The following is a 25,192-nucleotide window of genomic DNA, read 5'->3' as shown; positions in this document are numbered from 1 at the left end:
AGTATAATCTGATGCTACAGAAAGGGTTTTCCCTTGCAGCAGGTTATTTTTATTTTTAGAACGAGTAATGCCATCACTGCACACGCAACACACATGTATATGACTAATCATTTTTAGGAGACTTTTCGACTGTAGACAGTTCATCATAAACCGGAGCTTGCCGTCAGTTGGACCAGGTTAACGAGCGCACCTCTCCGATCTTTACAGTTCAAAACTCGCAGCCCATACTTTGAGCGCCGCCTTCGTGAATCGTTAGAGTGCTTTAGAAATATGACACTCGGTGAGCCGTCTAATTGTAACAACCCAGTTTTAAGCACAATTGTCTCACGGTCATCTTCACATTTGTGTGCATACAATTCTCAGTTCCCGCAATTGTTAGTTATTCCTCCAGAACAGAAGATGGCGCTAATACTACACAGGATGAAGTGAATCTGGCAATAACAATTAGCAGAAGACGAAGAAGAAGGAGAGCAGGTGAAACCGAAGCGATCCAATATGATATTTTGGTCACGAACACCGGACGTATTTGACTGATGGTGGCGAATGTTGGCTCGCACTTTGTTAGTCTGTTGGGTACTGGCCGCGTGCAGTGAGCCTGGGCTGCGAGAAGGCTTTACAGTGGATCAGATAACGGACCGACACAGTGGGTAAGTGATTGGAGGCTGAGCCTTTCTGTCTTATGGCTTTTTAAAAAAAATATTTTGTAGTCCGCAATATCATGACAGCTCAAAGCCGCGGCCCACATTGATCCCACATCCCCCCAATGCTTTGTTTCGCCTCGGGATGGTCCGCCTATTTGCACAGCTCACACGACCCACTTCGAGTTGTCGAGTCCTACTTCTGTTGTGCATTCAGTGAGGTATTCTTCATAGAAACAGTCCGCTGATTTATTGTCACCTTTTTTCTTTTCGTATGGAATCGGGGGACGAACCGTTTATAAGTTATATTATTGCTTGTGGCATTTTAGTTTCCCTTTTTTTAGTGATTTGCTACCGAGCTGTAATATTAGTTTCCGTATATAACTGGTTTGGTTGTCATATGTACTACTCAGTTTTGTATACAAATAATGTTGATTTATTTACATGTCTTACTGGCCGTACGCACCCTCACGTACTGGTTTCATGTGTCAGCTACACCATTTTGTTTATTTGTGGGACATTGGCACTCGCATATGCAGATTTAGGGACAGGGTTTACCCATTGAACAGCCGATCAGTAAAATTCCAATATTGTAACATTAACTAACTGTCTGTCTGTCTGTCATATAGTTCTTCTCATCTGTCTGCCTATCTGATATATAAATAGAAATGCTGCATACTATGTATTCTAATAAAAAAAGTTTTTATTTTTTATATATTAATGTATTATTTGGTGTTTAATGCTTGGCATTAGTTTATATACATTGTTATATATTTGATCTTTTTATGTGCTATTCTTATTATTATTATTGTACCATTCTCAACATTTAGGAAGTGCTTCAAGCATAGGAAAAAATTTGTATTAAAATGCATTATTACTGCTATTATTATTCTGCTTTGTGTTTGTCTTTTGTTGATATTGTTTTATTTTCAACTGTTTCGAGGAGTCATGCAAGTAAAGACTTCATTGTACTGAATCCACTATTTCCACATGACAATAAACTTGGCTTGATTGCATGCTCTTGAAGCTGCTGTATCCATTGTTTAGCAAGGTGAGGACTGGTGTCATGTTACCAGAGTCGGTTAGTAGATACTTGAAGCTCAGGATCTCAGAAACCCAAAAATCCATCCTTCCATCCACCCACCCATAAGTCAATAGTGGCAGGTGGCGCAGAGTAGGGACAAAGGCACTGAAATTTAACCCCAAGGTTGTCGTTTCAGTTCCTACTTCATACTTATTACACATTGAGAGAAGTCACTTAACTTTATGGTGGTGGGAGCTTGACGTTCGGTTACTTACAAAATCAGCACTGACATAAAGATGTCAGCCAAATACGTACTCTGCTCCTATTCTCAAACGTGCCTAAATTAGGGGATGTCCACACTTTTAAGTTAGTAACATTCAATTTAAAAATTCAAAGGTCTCTTAAGAGAGAGGCCCCTGCAACTGTGAACTGAATTGGGCCAGACAGTGGTTACTTCATATTTAGGGGATGCCCTTCTGCACATGCCAGGTATGTGCTGCACAGAGGATTGGCTACAGCAGATCAAGCCTGCACTCCTTTACCTTCCCTGACCCCATTGCCCTTTCTTCCCATTAGAACCCAACTAGTTGCTTCTGAGCACCATTGGGTGCCTCCTTTTCATTTTAAGATACAAAGCAGTGATTGTGTGCCTTGTTTAAAGCTGGTAGGCTGCTATTATTTGGTGATTTCTGTTCAGTTAACTGTCTGAATTGACTTACAAGAGGAAGCATTATGACAAGAAATTCTGATCTTTATAATGAGGTTTTAATGAGTTCAAGCTTTGTTTCCACAGAGATGGAGAATCGGCTGCCATTTTCCAGTAAGACTTGATTACACCAGGTTAGCATAAACAGCATGGAGATAAGCACTAAAAACATTAAAGATAAGGACTGTGTATGGGAGGCTGCCCCCCATAACCAGGAACTGCTTTGTATTAAAGAGGAGCAGCAGGACTACAAATGGGAGGCTGTCCTCCCTAAGCATGAGGGTCTCCGCATTAAAGAAGAGGAACATGACTGTGAAGTGGGATCTGTCCAGTTTAAACAGGAGAGTCTCTGCATTAAGGAGGAGGATTATGAACTGGGGTCTTTGGGCATTCAAGAAGATTCTGGGCAGAGGTCTATTACAGTTGACTCACCAAAACATGAAATTTCAGCCAACATCAAGGAAGAAGACCATAATTCTGAGCGCATCTTTCAGTTTGGATTAGACTGGCCTCAGAACACTTCTAAGGAGAACAGCATCTGTACTGTCAATGTGAAGTCTGAGTCCTCAATGTGTGCCGTCCTGAAGAGTGAGAAAATAACATTAAAAGATGAACTGTCCTCAACAAGTCACACTGGAGATGGTGAGTGCAAAATAAACATGCATGTACGTCTTAGAGTTTACTGTATATTAATCAGGAAGTAAGTCTTTTATGTTTTAAGTAGTAAGTGTTGCAATGTTTAATATTGTGAAGGATAAAACAAAACGTACTAAATGATACAATATTCATTTGAATCGAATGAGCCATTTTGGATCCATCCAGTTTAATTCATTTAAATGTCAGAACAAAGCATTTGTCTAACAGTAATGCCACAATCTTGGTTTTCTTTCCCTTGCCAGGAGACCAAACAGTTTTAATAGCATAAAGGACAGAAGGATGCAATGCTCAAAAGTTAATGATATTTTCATTCACATCTGGAATACAGAATTTAAAAATGAATTCTGTAGACAAAAGCTACAGAACAGGAACAAGGTCCTTGGTTTGTATTGGTTAAGGCATTCGCTTTGCTCGCCTGCTCCCGGGTTTGGTTTACTGCTGTGGCAGACCATGCAGTTCACACCTAGGCCTTCAGTTCTGCTCCGTCTGAATTAACCCGCCTCTCAAAAACTAATTTATGGTTATAAAAACCATCTTTATATGCAGAAATACAGTATAAAGAGCCACTGCATCGCAGATAGATAACTCCAGTAGCCACAATAAATGCATTTATTGAATAGACAAACCAGGGGTGAACAAGTTCCTTTCTACTCCAGCTACATCCGCGACACAAATAAAAAACATCAATAATAACTCATAAACTTGCAATATTATTTAGGAAAAACGCAGCATTTTACTCACCAAAAATTCAGATTATTTGTAAACAAAATCCATCCTCCTCGTTTTCCTCAAAGACATTTCAATTACTCTGTCGTACAGATTATCCGTGTGCTTCAGTTCCATCAAAAAGTCCCTTTCTATCGCCATCAAAGCTAATGCTGATAGGTGAACCGGCCCTATGGTATTTCTGGCATAAGTTTTAATTCGCTTTAGGGCTGAAAATGTCCGCTCGACAGAAGCAGTGTACACGGGAATGGTCACCGCCAAATATACCAATGTGAACAGCTGCCCCACGCTCTCATTCAGATTTTTCTGATGAAGGAAGTCGAGGAGATCAGTGGGAGATTTTCCTGCAAAATCATCCATGGCATACATTACCGTCAGTTCTGTTTTTAGCCAAGACAGTTCAAAAAGTGCTCCGTGGCTCTGTGTTAAACTGGAGAAAGTTGCATGCGGGAAATTTTTCTTGTATTCCCGAAACTTCTGGGAGTCGAGGAGCGTGACAAACATCAGTTTTTCGTGGTCTTGAAATCTGGTCTGTGTCTGGCAAATAATATTGTCCAGAATCCTGCCATGGAGTTGGCGGTAGTGCACGCGAGGATCTTGCGCTTGACCTCTTCATGCGCTCGGAGTGCCTGCGGGTGCGTTCAGTGGCCTCGTAGAGTTCCTCATATCGGCTTCTATGCAATCAATGGGTCTGAATATTGTGACGTTGCTGTACGCCTCCTAGAGGGCCCTACTGAAACCAACTCAAAATCTGATTGGTTGAAGCAACAGTTTAATCGACATTTATTTTGTGTTAGAGGGCCTGCAGAATGGATTGTGAAGGCCTGTCTGCCTGACAACAAAGGATGGCAGAAATGTGATTGGTTAAATGCTTTAATACGAAAATACATGTCTGGAAGCAGCACAACCATCGGAAAAGCTATGAAAGGAAGCGGACAGACTATTTGGAATTATTTAATAAGTATTCATGGACAAAATGTAATTAACATCAGTTTGTGACTCAGATATATTTTTAGGCCAGCAGAGAAGGCCTTGCAGGCCCTGACGGCCCACCACTGGTTTACTGGATATACAATTTAAAGAGATTGTTATTTTCATGGGAATTGTTACATATGCATTATTCTCACTGTTACTTTAAAACTTTGGTTAAAACAATATTTGGAATTAACTTTTCTTCAAGATCACATTGATTTTTTGATTCCGTGTTTGGACTTCCATCGTGATAATGCAACATATAACTGCCCGTGAGTGAATATCATTTCTTTCTCTCTAATAAATAAAATGACTTTTCCGAATATTTGTCCATGCTCTTTCTGCTTCGCTTTGTCGTTGACGTGTCATCTAGAACGTATAAAATTATTGTCTTGATAAAATTTATCAGAGCTGAGAGCGCAGGAAGTGAGTCTGCCAAAAGCATGCACATGACTGAAGTTAGATGACCATGGTCGTCTTTGAAAATAGTTGTAAGCAGGGCGTGACTTGAAAGAATCTCACGTTAAAAGTCTCCGTCTCACGGGACTTCATACCGCAACAATGTTTTTGGAATCTTTTAATTCTCGCTGGCAACACGAATCAGACACTCTACAAATCTCAGAGTTAAAGTTTAAATCCAAACAATATATTCAATCTCTTTTCGCTGTTCAGTTATTTCACCGAGTAATAATTTCCATTTGTTTGAGCTAATACTATATTTCCTATCCTTTGTCTGAGACTTTTTAGAATTTTCCTATTTCCACTATCTCTAACCTGCTCTGCATGTTTTCCGCGCCAACATTTTTGAATTCTTTACGATGTTCTACTTTTTCAACTACTCTTTGTCCTTTATTTCCAGCCCCGGGCGTAGTTAAATCTCTTTCTCTCGGAATGTATAATGCTGCTCATGTTGTGAAGGGAGGGTGGCTGAACGCACACTAAGGAGATGCGGTCTGATCAGCTGCTGTCTTGCTGCTGCTGAGCTGTGTGTTCTGCTTGTTGCGCTGCCCGACGATCATTTAAAAGCCTGTACAGCAGCTGTCCTTTTGTCTTGCTGCCTTGTCTTGCGTGACGTCAGAGTGTCTTCCGAGAAGATCACATCTCGACACCCTCCCAAGATTTTTTTTTTTTTTTTTTTTTTTGTAGAGAGATGGGTTACTTTTGTAAGTGCCATGTCAGGTTAAATAACATGTAGTGCTGTGCAGAAGTGAATAGTTTTTGCGAGTGTGGGAATGCATTCCTTAAGCCTGAATGGGTGCCTAGGGAAAGGCTTATACCTTTTCAGGTTTTTTGTTTCACTCTGCACCATCGTTTGCTTGTGCAGTGAATACACGGCCATCAAGTGTCCCAAGTCTAAAAAGCCCACTCAGCATCTACAGACCTTTTCAAACGTGCTGTGCATCCCCCTGAACATTAAATGGTGCAGCCTTGTGTGGTTTAAAATAATTGTCGTGGCAGCCACCACACTTTTAGCATATGTGTAATTAACATCACCTTTACTTTTGCTTATAAAATGGCAACATTTTGTAATTGTAATCCTGAAGACGAAGTTGCCCACAAAACACCAAATCAGGTATCTAATGCAGACTACAGTTCATGGCTGCACTATTGGTGAAAGGAGTATGGAGACCACATGCTCAGGCAATTTTACAAAATCAAATACATTGTACCTCAGTAATCTGTCCTCTAAGGGGGGTTAACTTGGTGTCAGTCCCAAGCCAGAAGGTTAGTGTCAGGTAGCTGTTAAACTTCAGCCAAAATCTTAATGACTGAATCAATCCAATCAGCTTCGGAAAATTCTAGGGGGTAACTGGTAGGTGACACGCATGGGCCTCATCTGACCTGTGTGTAAAATGAAGAAGGGCCAGCAGGTCCCAAGAAGTTAATGGAGAAGAAGAAGATGATGACAGAGAAGGGGAAGGAAAAAGGTAAGCTAAAGGTAAGAGCGGGGACACTAAATGTTGAGACAATGACTATGAAAAGAAGAGAGTTGGCAGATTTGACGGGTGGGAGTATTGTGTGTTCAGGAAACAAGATGGTAGGGGAATAAGGCAAGTAATTAATAGGAGGCTGCAAATTGTTGTAGAGCGGAGTAAATGAACAAGAGAGAAGTGGTGTGGAGTATCCAAAGAAATTAAGGTTGGTCTTGCCAGTGTGAACAGGAGGAGTGATAGGGTGATGAGTGTCAAGCTGGGCCTTGGAGAGACTGTACAACAATTAATGTCATTTGTACATATGCTCCTCAAGTGGGCTGCGAGGAAGGGTTGAAGGAGGCTTTCTGGCCACGACTGGAGCTTAGGGTGCTACAAGAGGAAGAAAAGGTGATCGTTGGTGGTGATCTAAAGGGGTATCTGAGGAGATGATAGAGGAGGTACATGGGGTATGGAGGCAATATTGGAGAGGACAGTAAATTTTGCCATGACATCTGATTTGGTAATATTGAACACAATTTTTGAAAAGAAAGTAAATCAGCTTGTGACTTACAGTAGTGGTAGAAGAGAAACCTGAACAGACTTTCTAATGTGTAGAAGATCTCCTTTGAAAGAGATACAAATTATAAGGTCATAAATGGGCAAAGTGTGACAGTGCAGCATAAAGTGGTGGTGGTGATGGACTAGGACAGCGGTGTTCAAACTACGGGCTGCGGGCCAACTGTGGTTCATTTTTAATTGGCCTGCAGCAAATTCTAAAAATATCATGAAATATGGCCCACACATGAAACTTATTCTTAACCATATTGTACATCTTAGGTTTAACACAAGGTGGAGCTACTGTCTTGATCAAGGCAGCGTCTTCACAAAACGGGTGATCAAAAATGGCAGAACCAAAGAAACGCACAATAGCAAGTGAATGCAGAAAATTTCAGACACGGTGGGAAAATGAATATTTCTTCCTAGAAGTCAAGGGCAAGTGTGTCTGTTTGATTTGCAATGAAACTATTGCATTGATGAAAAAGTATAATGTGTGACGACACTACGAAACCAAACATCCGACCTACGCTGGTGCAGAGCAAGAACAGAAATTTAAGCAAATGGCAGCTAGTCTGCTAGCTCAACAACAGGATTTTTTCATGCCAACAAAACACAAGAAAATGGCACATTAGCCAGTTATGAGGTAGCGCAGCTCATTGCCCGTCACGGGAAACCTTTCTCAGATGGTGATTTCATAAAATAGCCCCTAACTAAAATCGCAGGAATAATGTGCCTGGAGAAAGTGTAGGAATTCAACAACGTTCGCTTGTCCAGAAGCGAGAAAAAGATTTGTCAGCAATACTTGAAACATCGTGTCAGATATAGCCTGTGTTTTTGATTTTTACTCAATAGCATGTGATGAGAGCATTTTGCAATACAATAAATGAAAACCCATTGATGGAGAGCTGTTATTGTGTTTTTTTCTTTAAGCATATTCAATTACGAAGCATAATTTACCTACATTTGATTGATTTTGCTAGCTTAATACACAGGAGATGAGGCAATATACTGTAGCTCACCTCTAGTAGGTGGCCCAGCCCTTTGTATATTTCTCTGTATATGGCCCCCAGTAAAAAAAGTTTGGACACCCCTGGACTAGGAGATCAAAATCAGCAGGAGAATAAAGCCAGAGCAAGCAACAATAAGGATTAGGTAGTGAAGATTAAAAGAGGGTGGATTTAGGAATAGCGAGAAAGTATTAAATGATGGGCAGTCACTTGAGAGTGTGAAGGAATTATGGGAGAAGAATAACAGTTGTATCAAGAGAAGGTGAAAAGGTGTTAGGGAGGACACGTAGGGACAAAGTAACATGGCGGGGGAAGAGAGAGGTGCAGAATGTGATAAAAGCTAAGAAAGAGGCAAAGGAATCATGGTACCAAGAAGGAAGATGGAGAAATGTATAGACAGACAAACAAAGTGGGTAATGGCAAGAGCCAAGGCACAAGATTTGGAGACAAGAGGAAGAGAGAATGATTGCTAGAATAGCAAAGGCTAGGAATGAGGTTTGCAAGTTTTTTAGTAGGTTAAAGCAGATGAAAGATGATCAAGGTGTGGTCTTAAATGAACATGACAAGATCAAGAAGAGATTGAAGAGGTACTTTGAAAAGCTGCTGAATGAAGAAACCCCAAGGGTAGTATTTGGGGATGGAGTCCCACATGAAGGGTTAGTACTAAGAATAAGGAAGGAGGAAGTAAAGAAGGCACTGAAAAGAATGATAAATGGAAAGGCAACATAACTGAATGATATTCTACCAGGAGTGTAGAAGACTTTAGGAGAAGAGGGAGTAGATGTGTTGTGGGATCAACTGCAGAAGATCCATGAACTGGAGAGAATACCAGAGGAGTAGAGGATCAGTGTGATGGAACCGATTTATAAGGACAACAGCAATATTCCGTATTGTGCAAACTATAGAGGGATAAAGCTGATGTCAAACACAATGAAAATTTGGGAAAGGGTTAAAGAGAAAAAGCTTAGGGGAGAGACCACCATATATTTTGTAAGTTTTTAGGCTTTTGTTTTCTGAGTGTCCAATGCCTATAGGTTCCATTTATAAAATGACAGGAATGGCTCTGTATTTCTTTTTTAAATTTATAGAAAAATGTATCTTAAGAACAAAATTATGCGTGACAAATGCATATAATACCATGCCTGTGAAGAAATAATGCCTTGAAAAAATACTAAACTTCTCCTTTAAGATGAAGGTTAAAGATCAGGTGTTTAAGACAATGGTAAGACCTGCAATAATGTATGGAGCTGAGAAATGGGCAGTAAAGGGAGCACAGCAGGAGAAGAGGTGAGGTTTATCAGAAATTAAAATGTTGAGATGCATGAGTGGAGCAAAAAAAGAGAACACATTAAGAAATAAGATAATCAGAGGTACAACAAAATTAGGATGAATGTCTAAGGAAGTAGGGTGAAGTGGTATGGACATGTGATGAGGAGAGACAATGAATATGTGGGCAAAAGAGTGAACAGAGAATGGAAGTACGGGGGAAGAGAAAGCAAGAGAGGCCAAAACAGAGGTGGATGGATAAAGTAAAAGAAGATCTGAAGAAAAAAAGGGTTTGATTGGTGAGTAGGTGCAGGACCTCGCAAATTTCTATATACACAGTGCATCCAGAAAGTATTCGCAGTGCATCACATTTTCCACATTTTGTTATATTACAGCCTTATTCCAAAATGGATTAAATTCATTTTTTTCCTCAGAATTCTACACACAATACCCCATAATGACAACGTGAAAAAAGTTTGCTTGTGGTTTTTGCAAATTTATTAAAAATAAAAAACTGAGAAATCACATGTACATAAGTATTCACAGCCTTTGCTCAATACTTTGTCGATGCACCTTTGGCAGCAATTACAGCCTCAAGTCTTTTTGAATATGATGCCACAAGCTTGGCACACCTATCCTTGGCCAGTTTCGCCCATTCCTCTTTGCAGCACCTCTCAAGCTCCATCAGGTTGGATGGGAAGCGTCGGTGCCCAGCCATTTTAAGATCTCTCCAGAGAGGTTCATTCGGATTCAAGTCTGATCTCTGGCCGGGCCACTCAAGGACATTCACAGAGTTGTCCTGAAGCCACTCCTTTGATATCTTGGCTGTGTGCTTAGGGTCGTTGTCCTGCCGAAAGATGAACTGTCGCCCCAGTCTGAGGTCAAGAGCGCTGTGGAGCAGGTTTTCATCCAGGATGTCTCTGTACATTGCTGCAGTCATCTTTCCCTTTATCCTGACTAGTCTCCCAGTTCCTGCCACTGAAAAACATCCCCATAGCATGATGCTGCCACCACCATGCTTCACTGTAGGGATAGTATTGGCCTGGTGATGAGTAGTGCCTGGGTTCCTCCAAACGTGACACCTGGCATTCACACCAAAGAGTTCAATCTTTGTCTCATCAGACCAGAGAATTTTGTTTCTCATGGTCTGAGAGTCCTTCAGGTGCCTTTTGGCAAACCTCCAGGCGGGCTGCCATGTGCCTTTTATTAAGGAGTGGCTTCCGTCTGGCCACTCTACCATACAGGCCTGATTGGTGGATTGCTGCAGAGATGGTTGTCCTTCTAAAAGGTTCTCCTCTCTCCACAGAGGACCTCTGGAGCTCTGACAGAGAGAGTGACCATCTGGTTCTTGGTCACCTCCCTGACTAAGGCCCTTCTCCCCCGATCGCTCAGTTTAGATGGCCGGCCAGCTCTAGGAAGAGTCCTGGTGGTTTTGAACTTCTTCCACTTACAGATGATGGAGGCCACTGTGCTCATTGGGACCTTCAAAACAGCAGAAATTTTTCTGTAACCTTCCCAGATTTGTGCCTAGAGTCAATCCTGTCTCGGAGGCCAATTTCTTTGACTTCATGCTTGGTTTGTGCTCTGACATGTACTGTCAACTGTGGGACCTTATATAGACAGGTGTGTGCCTTTTCAAATCATGTCCAATCAACTGAATTTGCCACAGGTGGATTCCAAATAAGCTGCAGAAACATCTCAAGGATGATCAGGGGAAACAGGATGCACCTGAGCTCAATTTGGAGCTTCATGGCAAAGGCTGTGAATACTTATGTACATGTGCTTTCTCAGTTTTTTTATTTTTAATAAATTTGCAAAAATCTCAAGTAAACTTTTTTCAAGTTGTCATTATGGGGTGTTGTGTGTAGAATTCTGAGGAAAAAAATGAATTTAATCCATTTTGGAATAAGGCTGTAACAACAAAATGTGGAAAAAGCGATGTGCTGTGAATACTTTCCGGATGCACTGTATGTAGATGCTGATCCATTGACGACTCTGTAGGCAGGCATTGAGGATTTAAATTTATATGTGCCGCTACAGGGAGCTAATGTATTGATCTGAAAAGAGGAGTGACATGGGCCTGCCCTTCTAGACTGATTAAAATAATAGCCTTAGGTTGCCATTTTCAATTTATTTTTATTTTTTTTATATCCTCATATGCTAGTAACCACATTAATCGGTCAATCCACTCGTAAACACAAACAGCCTAACTCATCCAAGCAGCCAATTGTATGGCTGCCACTCAGCAGGCAGAAGTGGTCAAGAGGTTCAATTGTTGAACTTGGTCTTTCAACCAGTGTGCTTCAGCAGAGTGGTGCGCCATGAGAGATTACCAGTTGTGCTGTGGAAATGATAACGTAGCACACCTGGTTCTGAACCTGAGAAGGATAAGCTCCACCGGTGGTCCAAACCTGCCTGCGAAGGACAGGACTACTTGGAGAAGCTGGCAAAAAAGCATCTCCATGATCGGACTGTTGTAGGACACGCGTCCTGTCTGCTAAAGTCCATCTGCCTGAGTGTGAGCCAGTGAGCCTCATAATGCTGGTGTCTAGTGGGCATATGAGTTACCTCTGAGGCAGAGAAGGGCGGGCAAAGGGATGGAGCAGCTGGGAGATGCCACCAACAATCTAAATGCCGTGGGTAGTAAAATAGTGATGAGGCTTAGGATGTTAAGAAGCAGAAATAGTCAGTGAAATGTTGAACATCTCATACCCCTTAAACAACTTCAGCATTTTCTTAGCAATAATAATCGATAACAGACTTGCTGGTCGAACAAGCGGAACATCGTCAACCTTTCCATGGGGTCCCTTGTTATTTAAAGAAACCCCTCTGAAGACTTTCCTCTAATATTAATTAAATAATTATATATATAAAAAGATATATTTAATAACATAAAACACAATAATTTAATTTAAAGTGACAAACTTAAAAAAATAAAGTAACCAAAATCAGGGAAGAAATAGCAGCCAAACCATAACAGTAGTGATGTTGTTTTTGTCACTCTGTGGTCCTGGTGTCAGTCCTGGCTATGCCATTTATATCCACTAAGGGGCACTCTGCAAATTATAAGCCCATACCATTGATAGAATTGCTAATGCCAGTTGTGCTAGATGCTTTTGTTTTTTCACACAGTCCATCTCGCCTCCTCCAGTTACCAAAGTGGTGGTCTCTTGCCAAAATACACCTCAAGAAATAAAAATAAAATTCAGATGACCTTGCAGTTCTAACTGAGGACTTTAACTGCATTCACATGCTATTGGAGTTTTCTGCGCTCTGCCTTATGACGTTTTAGCGTTGCACTCCACTGCGTTCATGTTCATTTCCAATGGGATTTCTGGGAGAAGTGTGAGGTCACTTTGGATTTGCTGCTTAGCTGTATTTTTCCATTAAAAATGAAAAGTTCAATTACAAAACTTAATTTTAGCTGACCAGTGTAAAAAAGCACAAAACAAGTATAAAGGTTTGGGGTGGTTTAAGCCCCATATACTGTAAAAGAAAGGTTTTTCCAAAAGGTTAGTCAGTGTTTTCTACAGAGTACAACAGACAACCAAAACAAAGGACATCGGACATTTTATAAGGGTGCACAGGAAATGATGGGGAGAGTCGTGTCGAATGATGGGAAGAGTGATGTCATCTTTGGGGGACCGGAGGTTAGAAAGGACCCCAGAAGCAGGAGGTACTAGTAGACTTCCGGGTGTGTTTATGGCGGTGGCGTTTCGGTCTTTCTAAGAAAACAAAAAAAGAAAGGTTAGTACTCCGCCGCTCTCCCCAGCACGGCGGATCGCGGCGTCCGTCTGGTCCTTAAGCCACTCCCCATGTGCTTGTGCGTGACACCAGATATATATTTTTTTTATTTGATATGATTGACTGAGATGAAAGGGCTAGCTTCTTGGAATTTCTATTTGTCTCTCTGGGTGGTTGCTTCTTGAGATACTGTACTTAAAATGTCCTCATGAAAGAAACACAAAAAAATATCAGTTTTGAATTTTCTTTTTGGCGTCTTCCTCTTTGCTGTCCATGTGGTCTGCCAAAAGGAGCAGAAAAGACTATAGCATTGTGGCCACCAGGGTGCGCTGCAGCTCCCCAAATTCCCAACACACAGGCTTGGACACAAGTTCTTTAGTAACATACTTGTTTTTTATTTTTTTTTATTGTGTGAAACTCTTACAAGGCAAATGTTTCCCACACCATATCCATCTTATCAGCACTCTGTCACACTCAGTAGCTGCCTTCGTCTCGCTCCTCGGCTCCTTACAACAAACTTCGTCCACCTCTTCCCAACTCTTGTTCCCCGATTGAAGCAGGGCTGTTCCTTTTATGTAATGTCGTGGCGGAAAATTCATCATCGGAAGGCTTTTTACCTAAAAATAAAGGCTATTAGGACTCGAGATAGACAGACAGAGTTTTAAGGCTTTATTGCAATAAATCAACCACACGGACTCAACCCAATTCGGCCGAATGAGATCGAGCCCTGATCATTACAACAATTGAAGTATTTATAACAATTTCTTATCATTCGATTAGCTCATTCTGCACCTGGATTTACTGTCCATTGGTCCTCTTGGTGTCTGTTTGGCTTATTTTGATTGTTCTAAGACTGGGTGGAAGGCTTCCTCTGCACCATTTTTGGGCTTTACTATGTAATTTCCTATCTTTTCTGACCTTGCTCTAATGAGCTTGTTTGCCTACCTCCTCTGACTCCCTTTTACTCCTGTCTAACCAGACTTTGAGTTTCCATGGGAACTCTTATTATCTCCTTAATTTTCCTATTAATGGCCCCCTTATGGAATTTGTAATTTTTCTATTCTGTTCCCATTTTTCTCTAACTGGCCAAGGCTTCAATTCCATATATGGGTTTTCCTCTCATCGTTTCCTCTCTTAAGCCTTCCAAACTTTTTACAATAGTGACCTGAAGCTTAAGCTTTAATTCAAAAGAAGTATAGTATGTGCTTTCATTTGATCATTGCTTGGCATGCTTGATTTGTCTTAATTTCTACATTAAAGTTAATTGCTAATATATTCTTATAATATTTTTGCTAATGCCTGCATTTACTAAGATTTTCTCTTCATGCATTAGGTCAGCGTGACCCTGCTTGTAGTAAAAGCTTTTTGTTGCCTTTCTGCTGATTCAGCAACCCAGCTGGTTCCAGAGGCCTCTTCTCTATGTTATCATTTCCTAGCCTTAAATCACAGGTGTTCTCAAACTCTTATCCTGTCCAAAACTGGTCTCGGTGTATCAATTAGCTGTTCTTTTCTTTACTTTGGAAATTTTAATGTAAGCCTATAAAATAATGCAATATAACTGTTTTTTTTAGTTAACCATTTGCTTTAATATTCTAATTTATGCTTAATCTAATGTTTTAGAAGCTTTTAATTACTTTTTATGACTTTATATGCTAATTTGCTATTCTGTTATGCTAATAAAAAAATTTCCTTCTACAGTAACACCCATAATCACTTCCAGTGTCCCAAAACCGTTCCAGGTGGAGTTGGCGTCTGACACAGCAGCGTTCACCAGTCTGCTCAGCACTCACTGAACCCAACAGGGCTGAGCCAACGAATGTCAATTCCCAAGATGCCCTGTGGGAATATGCAGTGATGTCACAACCTGGGGGGCTACCATCCAGGGTTACGGGGGAGACAATGCCCTGTACAAACTCTTTCCCTATCCTCCTACGCTGTGGGTTTCCCAGCCAAGTAGGGCTCTCAGAATAGCTGTGGCCAGGTTGCCAGTCCCCGTGTGGCATCCTTCACAGACACTTTTAAGTCATTTCTAATTTAGTGCAGTTAAAAGAATACCATGAAATAACTTTTGCAACAGGCCTGATAGGGGTTATTAATAGCGCAATTTCTTCTGGCAAGTCAAAGATGTGGTGTGAGAGTCTAACAAGGGGTTAAATGCTTTCCTCTTGTTAGCTGGGACAACACTCAACATAGGGGTAGAAAATAAGCTAAGTCTCACTGTTGTTGTTATCCATCCATCCATTATCCATCCCGCTATATCCTAACTACAGGGTCACGGGGGTCTGCTGGAGCCAATCCCAGCCAACACAGGGCGCAAGACAGGAAACAAACCCCGGGCAGGGCGCCAGCCCACCGCAGGGCACACACACACACCACGCACACACTAGGGACAATTTAGGATCACCAATGCACCTAACCTGCATGTCTTTGGACTGTGGGAGGATTGTTTTTTAAATTTCTTTAACTCCATCATGTTGTCCCCATTGTGGGTGACTCTTCCAAATATGGACACTGAAGCTCTTTTGGAGAGCTCCAAGTGGGTGCATTTTGAGTTAACACCCATGAAACTGATGTCTTGGTCTTGGGTTGTGGAGCAATTATGAGTGAAGAAAAAGGTAAAAGGGTGGTGGAATTTGGGGATTGGTACAAAGTGCTTAAATGTTGTGGCAATCTTTCACAATATTTAATGTGTTCTCCTGGAATCTATTTCATTTAAGTTGATGACTGTCTGTCATTTGGTTCCACGGTGTCAGGCAAATTCAGTGTTAACGTTTTCAATGTGCCATCTACTGACTAGTATTTTGTAATGCAGGAAGTAATAAAATGCACTGCCTTTTCCATTCCAACAGATGGCACATCATAAACAAAACTGCTGTTGAGAAATCTCTAGCAAATGCCATATGATTAAAGCAACACAGAAAGTGACACTATAGCATAATAAAGGAAACATAAAATAAGAAATACATGTTAATGATAGAGGAAGCACGACTCTCATTTGAGACCACTAAACTTCAATGTTGCAAAATGAGCGCAGGAATGAACTGTATAAATAAATAAATCAGATTCCATTAATTGTCATAAAGAAGGCACACTGATCTCCCAGGCCCCAAGTTTGAGACCCCCACTGTCAGATCGTCAGCTACTTCCCTCTGTGTAAGAGTCAATGGGCTCCATTAGTACTTCCTCTACCTGCCTCTTTAATTTCTTATGGTTTGTATTCTATATAATGTAAGCCGATTTCTGTCTGTGCAGCAGTTACTGTATTGCTCGTATTCAACATATGTTTGCAGTGCACCTCCTATTACAATGTACTTGGCAGTGCATTTAATTACTACATGTATTGCATTTTTTATTTCCAGCAGATGGGCCAAAAAAAGAAAATGCACAAAATGGTGGCAGCTGTAACTAAAGATGAAAACAAAATGGCGGCTATATAAAGCAATGAAACTGCCTTGAAACATAGACATCTGAAAAATAATTACAATAAATAAGGTCTAAAAAAATAAACATGAAAAATGCAAGTTCATGACCCAGAGAGATGGAGATTTCTGAGAGATGGCAGCAGACTTTACCACTTCCTTTACAATTCCCAGAGAGCATACTGATCCAGAAACTGTTTGGAGTTGCACACATTTGGGCAAAAGTTTGATAATAGGAGGACAGACATATATAGACAGGGAAACAGGAGGAAAGATGATGTCCTGATGGGGGTGTGAAACTAGGAAGGCTAATCAAAATAACATTAGTGTGGTGGCTGTGGCCTTCTTGTATGTTGTTTTTATTTGTGAAGACATAAGCTTTATTTTAACACGTCTGTCAAATGCTTGTATAAAGCCCTTATTTTTGCATACAATTGTTTATTTATGTGTTTCTACAGATTTAGAAGACAGTGGCAATTTCTCCTCTTCATTTGGTCAGACTTCACTACAACAGACACCGCTCAATGAAAACATTAAGGAGCTGACAACTGCATCAGATATTTTGGTACCAGCCTCACTGCAGTATACTTCATCGCCTACCGTGAAGCTTGCAAGTTTAGTTGCTAACAATCCACCTCAGCAAGTGAAAAGTACTAATCCATCATCTTTGTTTGTCTGCCAAGAGCAAGGGAAGAGTGTTAAAGGTAAACTTGAATGCAAAAATAATCAGTGGAGTGAAACAAAAGAGAAGCCATTCTGCTGTTCTGAGTGTGGCAAACAATTCTCTCAAATGAGTTGTCTAAAGAAGCATAAAAATGTTCATACTGGAGAGAAGCCGTATTCCTGTTCTGAGTGTGGTAAACGATTCACTCGGATGAGCAGTGTTCAGAAACACACAAGAATTCACACTGGTGAGAAACCATTTTGCTGTTCTAAATGCAGCAAGCTGTTCTCCCAAAGTGGCAGTCTTCAAAAGCACACAAGAATCCATACTGGGGAGAAGCTGTATTGCTGTTCTGAATGTGGAAAACGATTCTACACCAGCTGCAATCTTCAATGCCACACAAGAATACACACTGGAGAGAAGCCCTATTCCTGTTCTGAATGTGGCAAACGATTCTTAAAAATTGGCAGTCTTCAGATACACAAAAGAATTCACACTGGAGAGAAGCCATATTGCTGTAATGAGTGTGGAAAACTGTTTTCCCATAGGAGTAGTCTTCAGAAACATACTAGAACTCACACTGGTGAAAAGCCATATTGCTGCTCTGAATGTGGCAGGCAATTTTCCCAAATGAGCTATCTTCAGATCCACACAAGAACTCACACTGGAGAGAAACCCTATTGCTGTTCTGAATGTAGCAATCGATTCTCTACCAGTAGCCATCTCCAGATACACACAAGAATTCACACTGGAGAGAAGCCATACATCTGTTCAGAATGTGGTAAACAATTTTCAAAAATTGGCAGTCTTAAAATACACAGAAGAATTCACACCGGAGAGAAGCCGTATTGCTGTTCTGAATGTGGAAAACTATTTTCCCAAAATAGTAGTCTTCGGAAACACATAAGAACTCATACCGGAGAAAAGCCATATAGCTGTTCTGAATGTGGCAAGCGATTTTCACAACTGGGCAGTCTTCAAGTACACACAAGAATTCATACTGGGGAGAAACCGTACTGCTGTTCTGAATGTAGCAAACGATTCTCAAAAATGAGCAGCCTTCAGATTCACTTAAGAACTCACACTGAAAAGAAGAATGGTTAAGTTGAGAAGAAAGGAGAGTGAAATATGTGTTCAATGCTGCATCTAATGATGTACGTCTTATTGGAGTACCTTCATGTGGTGGCTTTAATGTAAAGTATATCTAGTAAACCAAGACAAAGCTACTTTCATAATATGAAAGGACGAAAACAAAATTAATTCTGGCTGCAGATTTGCTTTGATAAATATACTGCCCACGCTCCACATCTATGCTAGGTTAGCAATAGTGTAACTTCACAAGTGTGGTTTCAGACCAAATGGACAAGCTTTCTGGTCACATTGTAATGTAAGAGATAAAAGCACATTATCGTACCTCCGTTTAAAAAAAAAAAGTCCTCCTTCAGCTGTAGGGCTTAAATGTGTGTGACGCAACCTTTTTAAAAAAGCATTTTTTATGTGATTATTATTTTTTTTTTTTTGGATATCCTGCATTTGAGTATTTTCTTTGTTACAAAACACCAACCAAAAGACCAACCTCAACCAAAGAGGGGGGCTGGTTAATCCAGGTAGTCACAATTGGAGATAAATCCCAAGAAAGCAGACAAGCTTAGAGTTACTTTAGCAAAATTGTCTGAGCAACATGCTACACAGCCACCCCTACCAGCACTGCCACCACTGTGATCGCTGTGATTCATTGCTGCACAACAGCAGCCGTTCACCCATCCTGATCTGCAGCTTCCACCAGTGCATAATAAGAACATTGATGCAGAACAGAGTATGATACAGAAGTAAAACAGTTACAAACTGGATAGACCACATTTTGAAAGAGGGGTAAATGACATTTGAGACAAGAGTGACCTTAAATTAGAAATTGTTAATTAGAGCATGTGGAATACACTTAAGAAATTTTAAGAAGGCAACTTGTAAGATGAATTATTGTTGTCCTGATGGAATAATCCAACAAAATTCATCTTGAGTTCTTCAGCAAATGCCATGATAACACAGTGAAGTAAAACCCTGGAAATGAAAAGGCCAAATAGCTTAGCCGGCAAATATTTCCAAAGAACTTTCATTATTAGAATTCAGTGCTAAATTACATATAATTCTTAGATGAAGAAAGTGTGCTTCTCTATAGTAGGGAGAAAGCATTATCATGAAAGAAATGGGATCATTATTTTTCCTAACTTTACAGCTGAAATTGTAGAAAGCAGAGTATTCTATAATGTTATTCATTAATAATTTGGGAATACGCCATGGTTGTATGTATCCAGCTAGAACAAACCTGACAATTGGATGCTGAGAAGGTCATGAAACTTCATCGCTGACTGAATAAGTAAAGTAAGCCTGGCCTTACAGAGACTAGCTGTGGACATCTGGAAATGCAAAGGAAAAAGAATATATTTTGTGAAGACTGACACTATAGCATTTATTACTATAGATGCCATTAACATTATACTATTTTATTAATATAAAAGGTAAAGATAGTCTGACTTGTAGATATTATTGTACACCTTATCTCTCGGTGTTGATACTATTTTAGACTTAATTAGTACTATATTGTTATGGCAAAATACGATGGTTGTCATTTGTTAATAGTACTGGCGATACTGAAGAAACTATATCAGGTTTTCCATTTCTCACTAGAAACATATAAACTATTTTTAACAATGATGATCTCATTCTATATTTTCTTTATGTAACTGAGTTTTTTCCCCTTTTAAGGGTAAAAAAATTGCAGAATTTTAAAGAGACAGTAGACTGTTACACTTTATCAATAATAACAGCCCAATTATAGTGTTACTTCCTAACTCCGATATGAACACTTTTAGAGCTGTTGTACAGTAATGTTTATGTAACTCGATAGACTTGAACTATTAAAAACATGAACAGCACGTGCAATATGCAGTTTTGTAGCACATCCTAGTTAGCCTAAGCCTTTTATTCATCAGTAATTGTACTGATGTATTCTGTACGTGTGAACGTGATGCCCTATGACCTCATACTAGAAGATATTAACAATATAATTAGTATTAATATTCTACAGGAGTTTCTATCATTTTTCCAAATATGGGAAATTGTCCAGCTTTAACTAGCACATTAGACTTTAGTACCATTATACCTAACACTGTAGCTGATATTAAAGCAGTGTGCCTCATTTTACCTTCTAGAACACATTTTTACACAACAATGTAGAACAAAGTGCTTTACAAGGTGACAAAAAGTACATTACAAGAAAAGAAAAACAAATAAGATTAGGCAATAATATTAAAGAATAAGTGACAAAGGAAAAAGGTTAAGGGCAGATGACCGGGAGGACAGACAAAAAAAAACAACAAAAAGCAAACTCTCAAGTTAGGCTGGAGAAAAAAAAAAATCTGCAGGGGTCCCAAGGCCAAAAGACTACTCAGCCCCCACTGGGCATTCTACCTAACATACAGTCATGTGAAAACATTAGGACACCCTTTGAAAGCATGTGGTTTTTTGTAACATTTTTAATAAATGGTTATTTCATCTCCGTTTCAACAATACAGAGAGATTAAAGTAATCCAACTAAACAAAGAAAACTGAAGAAAAGTCTTTTCAAGATCTTCTGTAAATGTCATTCTACAAAAATGCCTATTCTAACTGAGGAAAAAGATAGGACACCCTTGCCCCTAATAGCGAGTGTTACCTCCTTTGGCTGAAATAACTGCAGTGAGACGGTTCTTGTAGCCATCTACCAGTCTTCGACATCGGTCTGAGGAAATTTTACCCCACTCCTCAATGCAGAACTTTTTCAGCTGTGAGATGTTTGAGGGTTTCTTGCACGTACAGCCCTTTTCAAGTCACCCCACAGCATCTCAATGGGATTCAAATCTGGACTTTGACTTGGCCATTCCAGGACTCTCCATTTCTTCTTTTTCAGCCAATCTTTGGTTGATTTACTAGTATGTTTTGGGTCATTGTCATGTTGCATGGTCCAGTTCCGCTTCAGCTTTAATTTTCTAACTGATGGTCTCACATGTTCTTCAAGCACCTTCTGATACACAGTAGAATTCATCGTGGATTCTATGATGGTGAGCTGACCAGGTCCTGCTGCAGCAAAGCAGCCCCAAACCATGACACTTCCACCTCCATGCTTCACAGTTGGTATGAGGTTCTTTTCTTGGAATGCTGTGTTTGGTTTACGCCAAACATGTCCTCTGCTGTTGTGTCCAAATAATTCAATTTTGGACTCATCTGTCCAAAGAACATTATTCCAGAAGTCCTGGTCTTTGTCAACTTTATCTCTGGCAAATGTCAGTCTGGCCTCGATGTTTCTCTTGGAAAGCAAAGGTTTCCTCCTTGCACACCTCCCATGCAAGTTAAACTTGTACAGTCTCTTTCTGATTGTAGAGGCATGTACTTCTACATCAACAGTAGCCAGAGCCTGCTGTAGTTCTCGAGATGACACTTTAGGGTTTTGGAGACCTCTTTTAGCATCTTGCGGTCTGCTCTTGGGGTGAACTTGCTGGGGCGACCAGTCCTGGGCATGTTGGCAGTTGTTTTGAAAGCCCTCCACTTGTAGACTATCTTCCGGACAGTGGAATGGCTGATTTCAAAATCTTTTGAGATCTTTTAAATCCCTTCCCAGACTCATAGGCTGCTACAATCTTTTTTCTGAAGTCCTCTGACAGCTCTTTTGTTCTCACCATGGTGCTCACTCTCACTTCAACAGTCAGGAGCACACCAAACTAAATGTCTGAGGTTTAAATAGGGCAAGCCTCATTCAACATGCAGAGTAACGATCTACTAATTATGTGCACCTGGTGTGATATACCTGTGTGAGATCTGAGCCAATTTAAGAGGGAATACATGTGAGGGTGTCCTATCTTTTTCCTCAGTTAGAATAGGCATTTTTGTAGAATGACATTTACAGAAGATCTTGAAAAGACTTTTCTTCAGTTTTCTTTGTTTAGTTGGATTACTTTAATCTCTCTGTATTGTTGAAACGGAGATGAAATAACCATTTATTAAAAATGTTACAAAAAACCACATGCTTTCAAAGGGTGTCCTAATGTTTTCACATGACTGTAGATGTTCTTAATTCAGTCCTGTTGGTTTTCATGCTTCATTTGATATGAATTTGATGAAGTTGGTTTTGAGACACCTGCCCTCATTCCCTAAGCTCTGGGGGCTGCATGGTGCCTTGATCAGGAGGTGGGGCCACAGATCACCACCACAAAAGAACCGGAAGAGTCAGCAAAGGATAGAAGAGATTAGTACAGACTTTGGACCCCTAAAGAATTTGATAATTCTATGCCTATATAGTCTGTTAGGAATACAACTAAAATGTAGCTATGAAAAGATCACATTAAAATAATGGAGTTTTTAACAATTATTTAAAATGTTCCACAGTATTAGCCTGGCAGATTTATATTGGTAAAGTATTCCAGACTTTGGGTACACCACTTCTTTTAGGCTTGTGTCTTGGAATTATAAGCAGACACTCATTTGAAGATCTAAGGTTACGATTTGTGTAAGGTGAGAGGTATTCCAAAATACAGGATGGAGTGAGATTATTTAAGGCTTTGTAAACCATAAGCAGTATTTTAAAGTCAATTCTAAATGACACAGGTAACCAGTGTAGTGACATCAAAACTGGAGAGATGTGCTCGGATTATCTTTTCCGAGTTAAGATTCTGGTAGCTGCATTCTGCACTAATTGCAGCTGATTGACGTCTTTCTTAGGTAGTCCTGTTAGGAGTGCATTACAGTAATCTAGCTGACTAAAAACAAAAGTGTGATTTAATTTTCCAGCAAGTTTGTAAAGTTAATAAGAGGTCTAACTTTTGTTGCATTCCTTAAGTGAAAGAATGCAGTTCTCGTAATCTGGTTAATGTGTGATTTAAAGTTTAGGTCAGAGTTCAGGGTTACCTATAAATTCTTTATCTCCATCTTGACTTTTAAGGCTAAGGGATCAAGTTTATTTCTAATAACCTTACTATTAACATGTTTGACAATCTCTAATATTTCTGTTTTCTACTTATTTAGTTTGAGAAGGTCACTTAGGGAGAGAGCACAGAGAAGGGCGGCCCTCCTTGATTGGCTGTGGCACAATGGATTACTGTAAGGCACGTAGGGAGTTGGAGTTTGGCACAGCCCTGTTGGGTTCCATAGGGATCACCAGGGGGAGCTGCAGAGCCCCACATTGCACTTTCATCACATCTGGGAGTGATTCCAGGTCGGATTAATGAGCCACCTGGAACACACCCAAGGTCAACACAAAAGGAGCCGCCTCACGCCATTAAGGAAGGAAGAAGACTGACTGACTGAAGGACTGTGAATTGTGCTGTGCTTTGGGGAGTGAGGAAGAAACACTTCCCCAGCTCTAAATAAATGCGTGCTGTGCTGAACTTGTGTCTCTGCCTGTCTGTGTCAGGTTAACAACAACGACAACATTTATTTATATAGCACATGTTCATACAAAAAATGTGCTTTACATAATGAAGAATAGAAAAATAAAAGACACCGTATGAAAAATAAGTCAACATAAATTAACATAGAATAAGACTAAGGTCCATTGGCTGGGGAGGACAGAATAAAAAAAAACTCCAGACGGCTGGATAAAAAAATAAAATCTGTAGGGATTCCAGACCACGAGACCACCCAGTCCCCTCTGGGCAATCTACCTAACATAAATGAAACAGTCCTCTTTGGATTTAGGGTTCTCACGGAAGGGCTTGATGATGATGGTCATGTAGACTTCTGCCTTTTAATCCATCCATCATTGTTGGAGCATCATGATGCTTTGAGTAGGGGGTGGTGGAGCAGGCCGCCACCACAAAGAAACCGGAAAAAGAAACAGAAAAGAGAGTAGGGGTCAGTACGGATTTTAGAGCCATCATGAATAGTTATTATGATGAATTAAATACACAGTTTCAGGATTAAATTAAAGTGAAGTTATGAGAAGGCCATGTTAAAGTAATGTGTTTTCAGCAGTGTTTTAAAGTGCTCTACTGTATCAGCCTGGTGAATTCCTATTGGCAGGCTAGTCCAGATTTTAGGTGCATAACAGCAGAAGGCCGCCTCACCACTTCTTTTAAGTTTTGTTCTTGGAATTCTAAGGAGACACTCATTTGAGGATCTGAGGTTACAATTTGGAATATAAGGTGTCAGACATTCTGATATATAAGATGGGGCGAGATTATTTAAGGCTTTATAAACCATAAGCAGAATTATAAAGTCAATCCTGAATGACACAGGTCGCAAAAGTGTAGTGACATCAATACTGGAGAAATGTGTTCGGATTTTCTTTTCCTAGTTAGGATTCTAGCAGCTGCATTCTGCACTCGTTGCAAGTGATTTATGTCTTTTTTCGGTAGTCCTGAGAGGAGTGCGTTACAGTAATCTAGTCTACTGAAAACAAAAGCGTGAATTAATTTCTCGGCATCTTTCAATGATATAAGAGGTCTAACTTTTGCTATGTTTCTTAAGTGAAAAAATGCTGTCCTAGTGATCTGATTAATATGTGATTTAAAATTCAGATTACAGTCAACAGTTACCCCTAAGTTCTTTACTTCCATCTTGACTTTTAATTCTAATGTACAGTTTATTTCTGATAACCTCATTGAATCCAATATTGCCAATCACTAACATTTCAGTTTTCTCTTTATTTAGCTTGAGAAAATTACTATTCATCCATTCAGAAATACCAGTAAGACATTGTGTTAGTGTATCGAAAGAGTCAGAGTCATCAGGTGCTATTGATAAGTACAGCTGTGTGTCATCAGCATAGCTGTGGTAGCTCACGTTGTAACCTGAGATAATCTGACCTAACGGAAGCATGTAGATTGAGAAGAGCAGCAGACCCAGGATAGAGCCTTGTGGAACACCAT

At 40.1% G+C, this 25,192-nt stretch overlaps 1 protein-coding gene across 1 annotated transcript; it reads left to right on the top strand.

Moving 5' to 3' along the window:
• Positions 1–410: 410 nt before the first annotated feature.
• Positions 411–20,707, top strand: LOC120534411 (gastrula zinc finger protein XlCGF57.1-like). The gene is made up of 3 exons (XM_039761981.1): positions 411–647; positions 2,456–3,010; positions 17,089–20,707. The coding sequence occupies exons 2-3, from the start codon at positions 2,518–2,520 to the stop codon at positions 18,396–18,398; spliced, it is 1,803 nt and encodes a 600-aa protein (XP_039617915.1). The 5' UTR covers positions 411–647; positions 2,456–2,517; the 3' UTR covers positions 18,399–20,707.
• Positions 20,708–25,192: the final 4,485 nt, after the last annotated feature.

Source organism: Polypterus senegalus, chromosome 8 (genome assembly GCF_016835505.1).
Source record: "Polypterus senegalus isolate Bchr_013 chromosome 8, ASM1683550v1, whole genome shotgun sequence".
Lineage (NCBI taxonomy): Eukaryota > Metazoa > Chordata > Cladistia > Polypteriformes > Polypteridae > Polypterus > Polypterus senegalus.
Note: the sequence above shows the minus strand (reverse complement) of the source record. Positions and strands in the feature narration are given on the sequence as shown.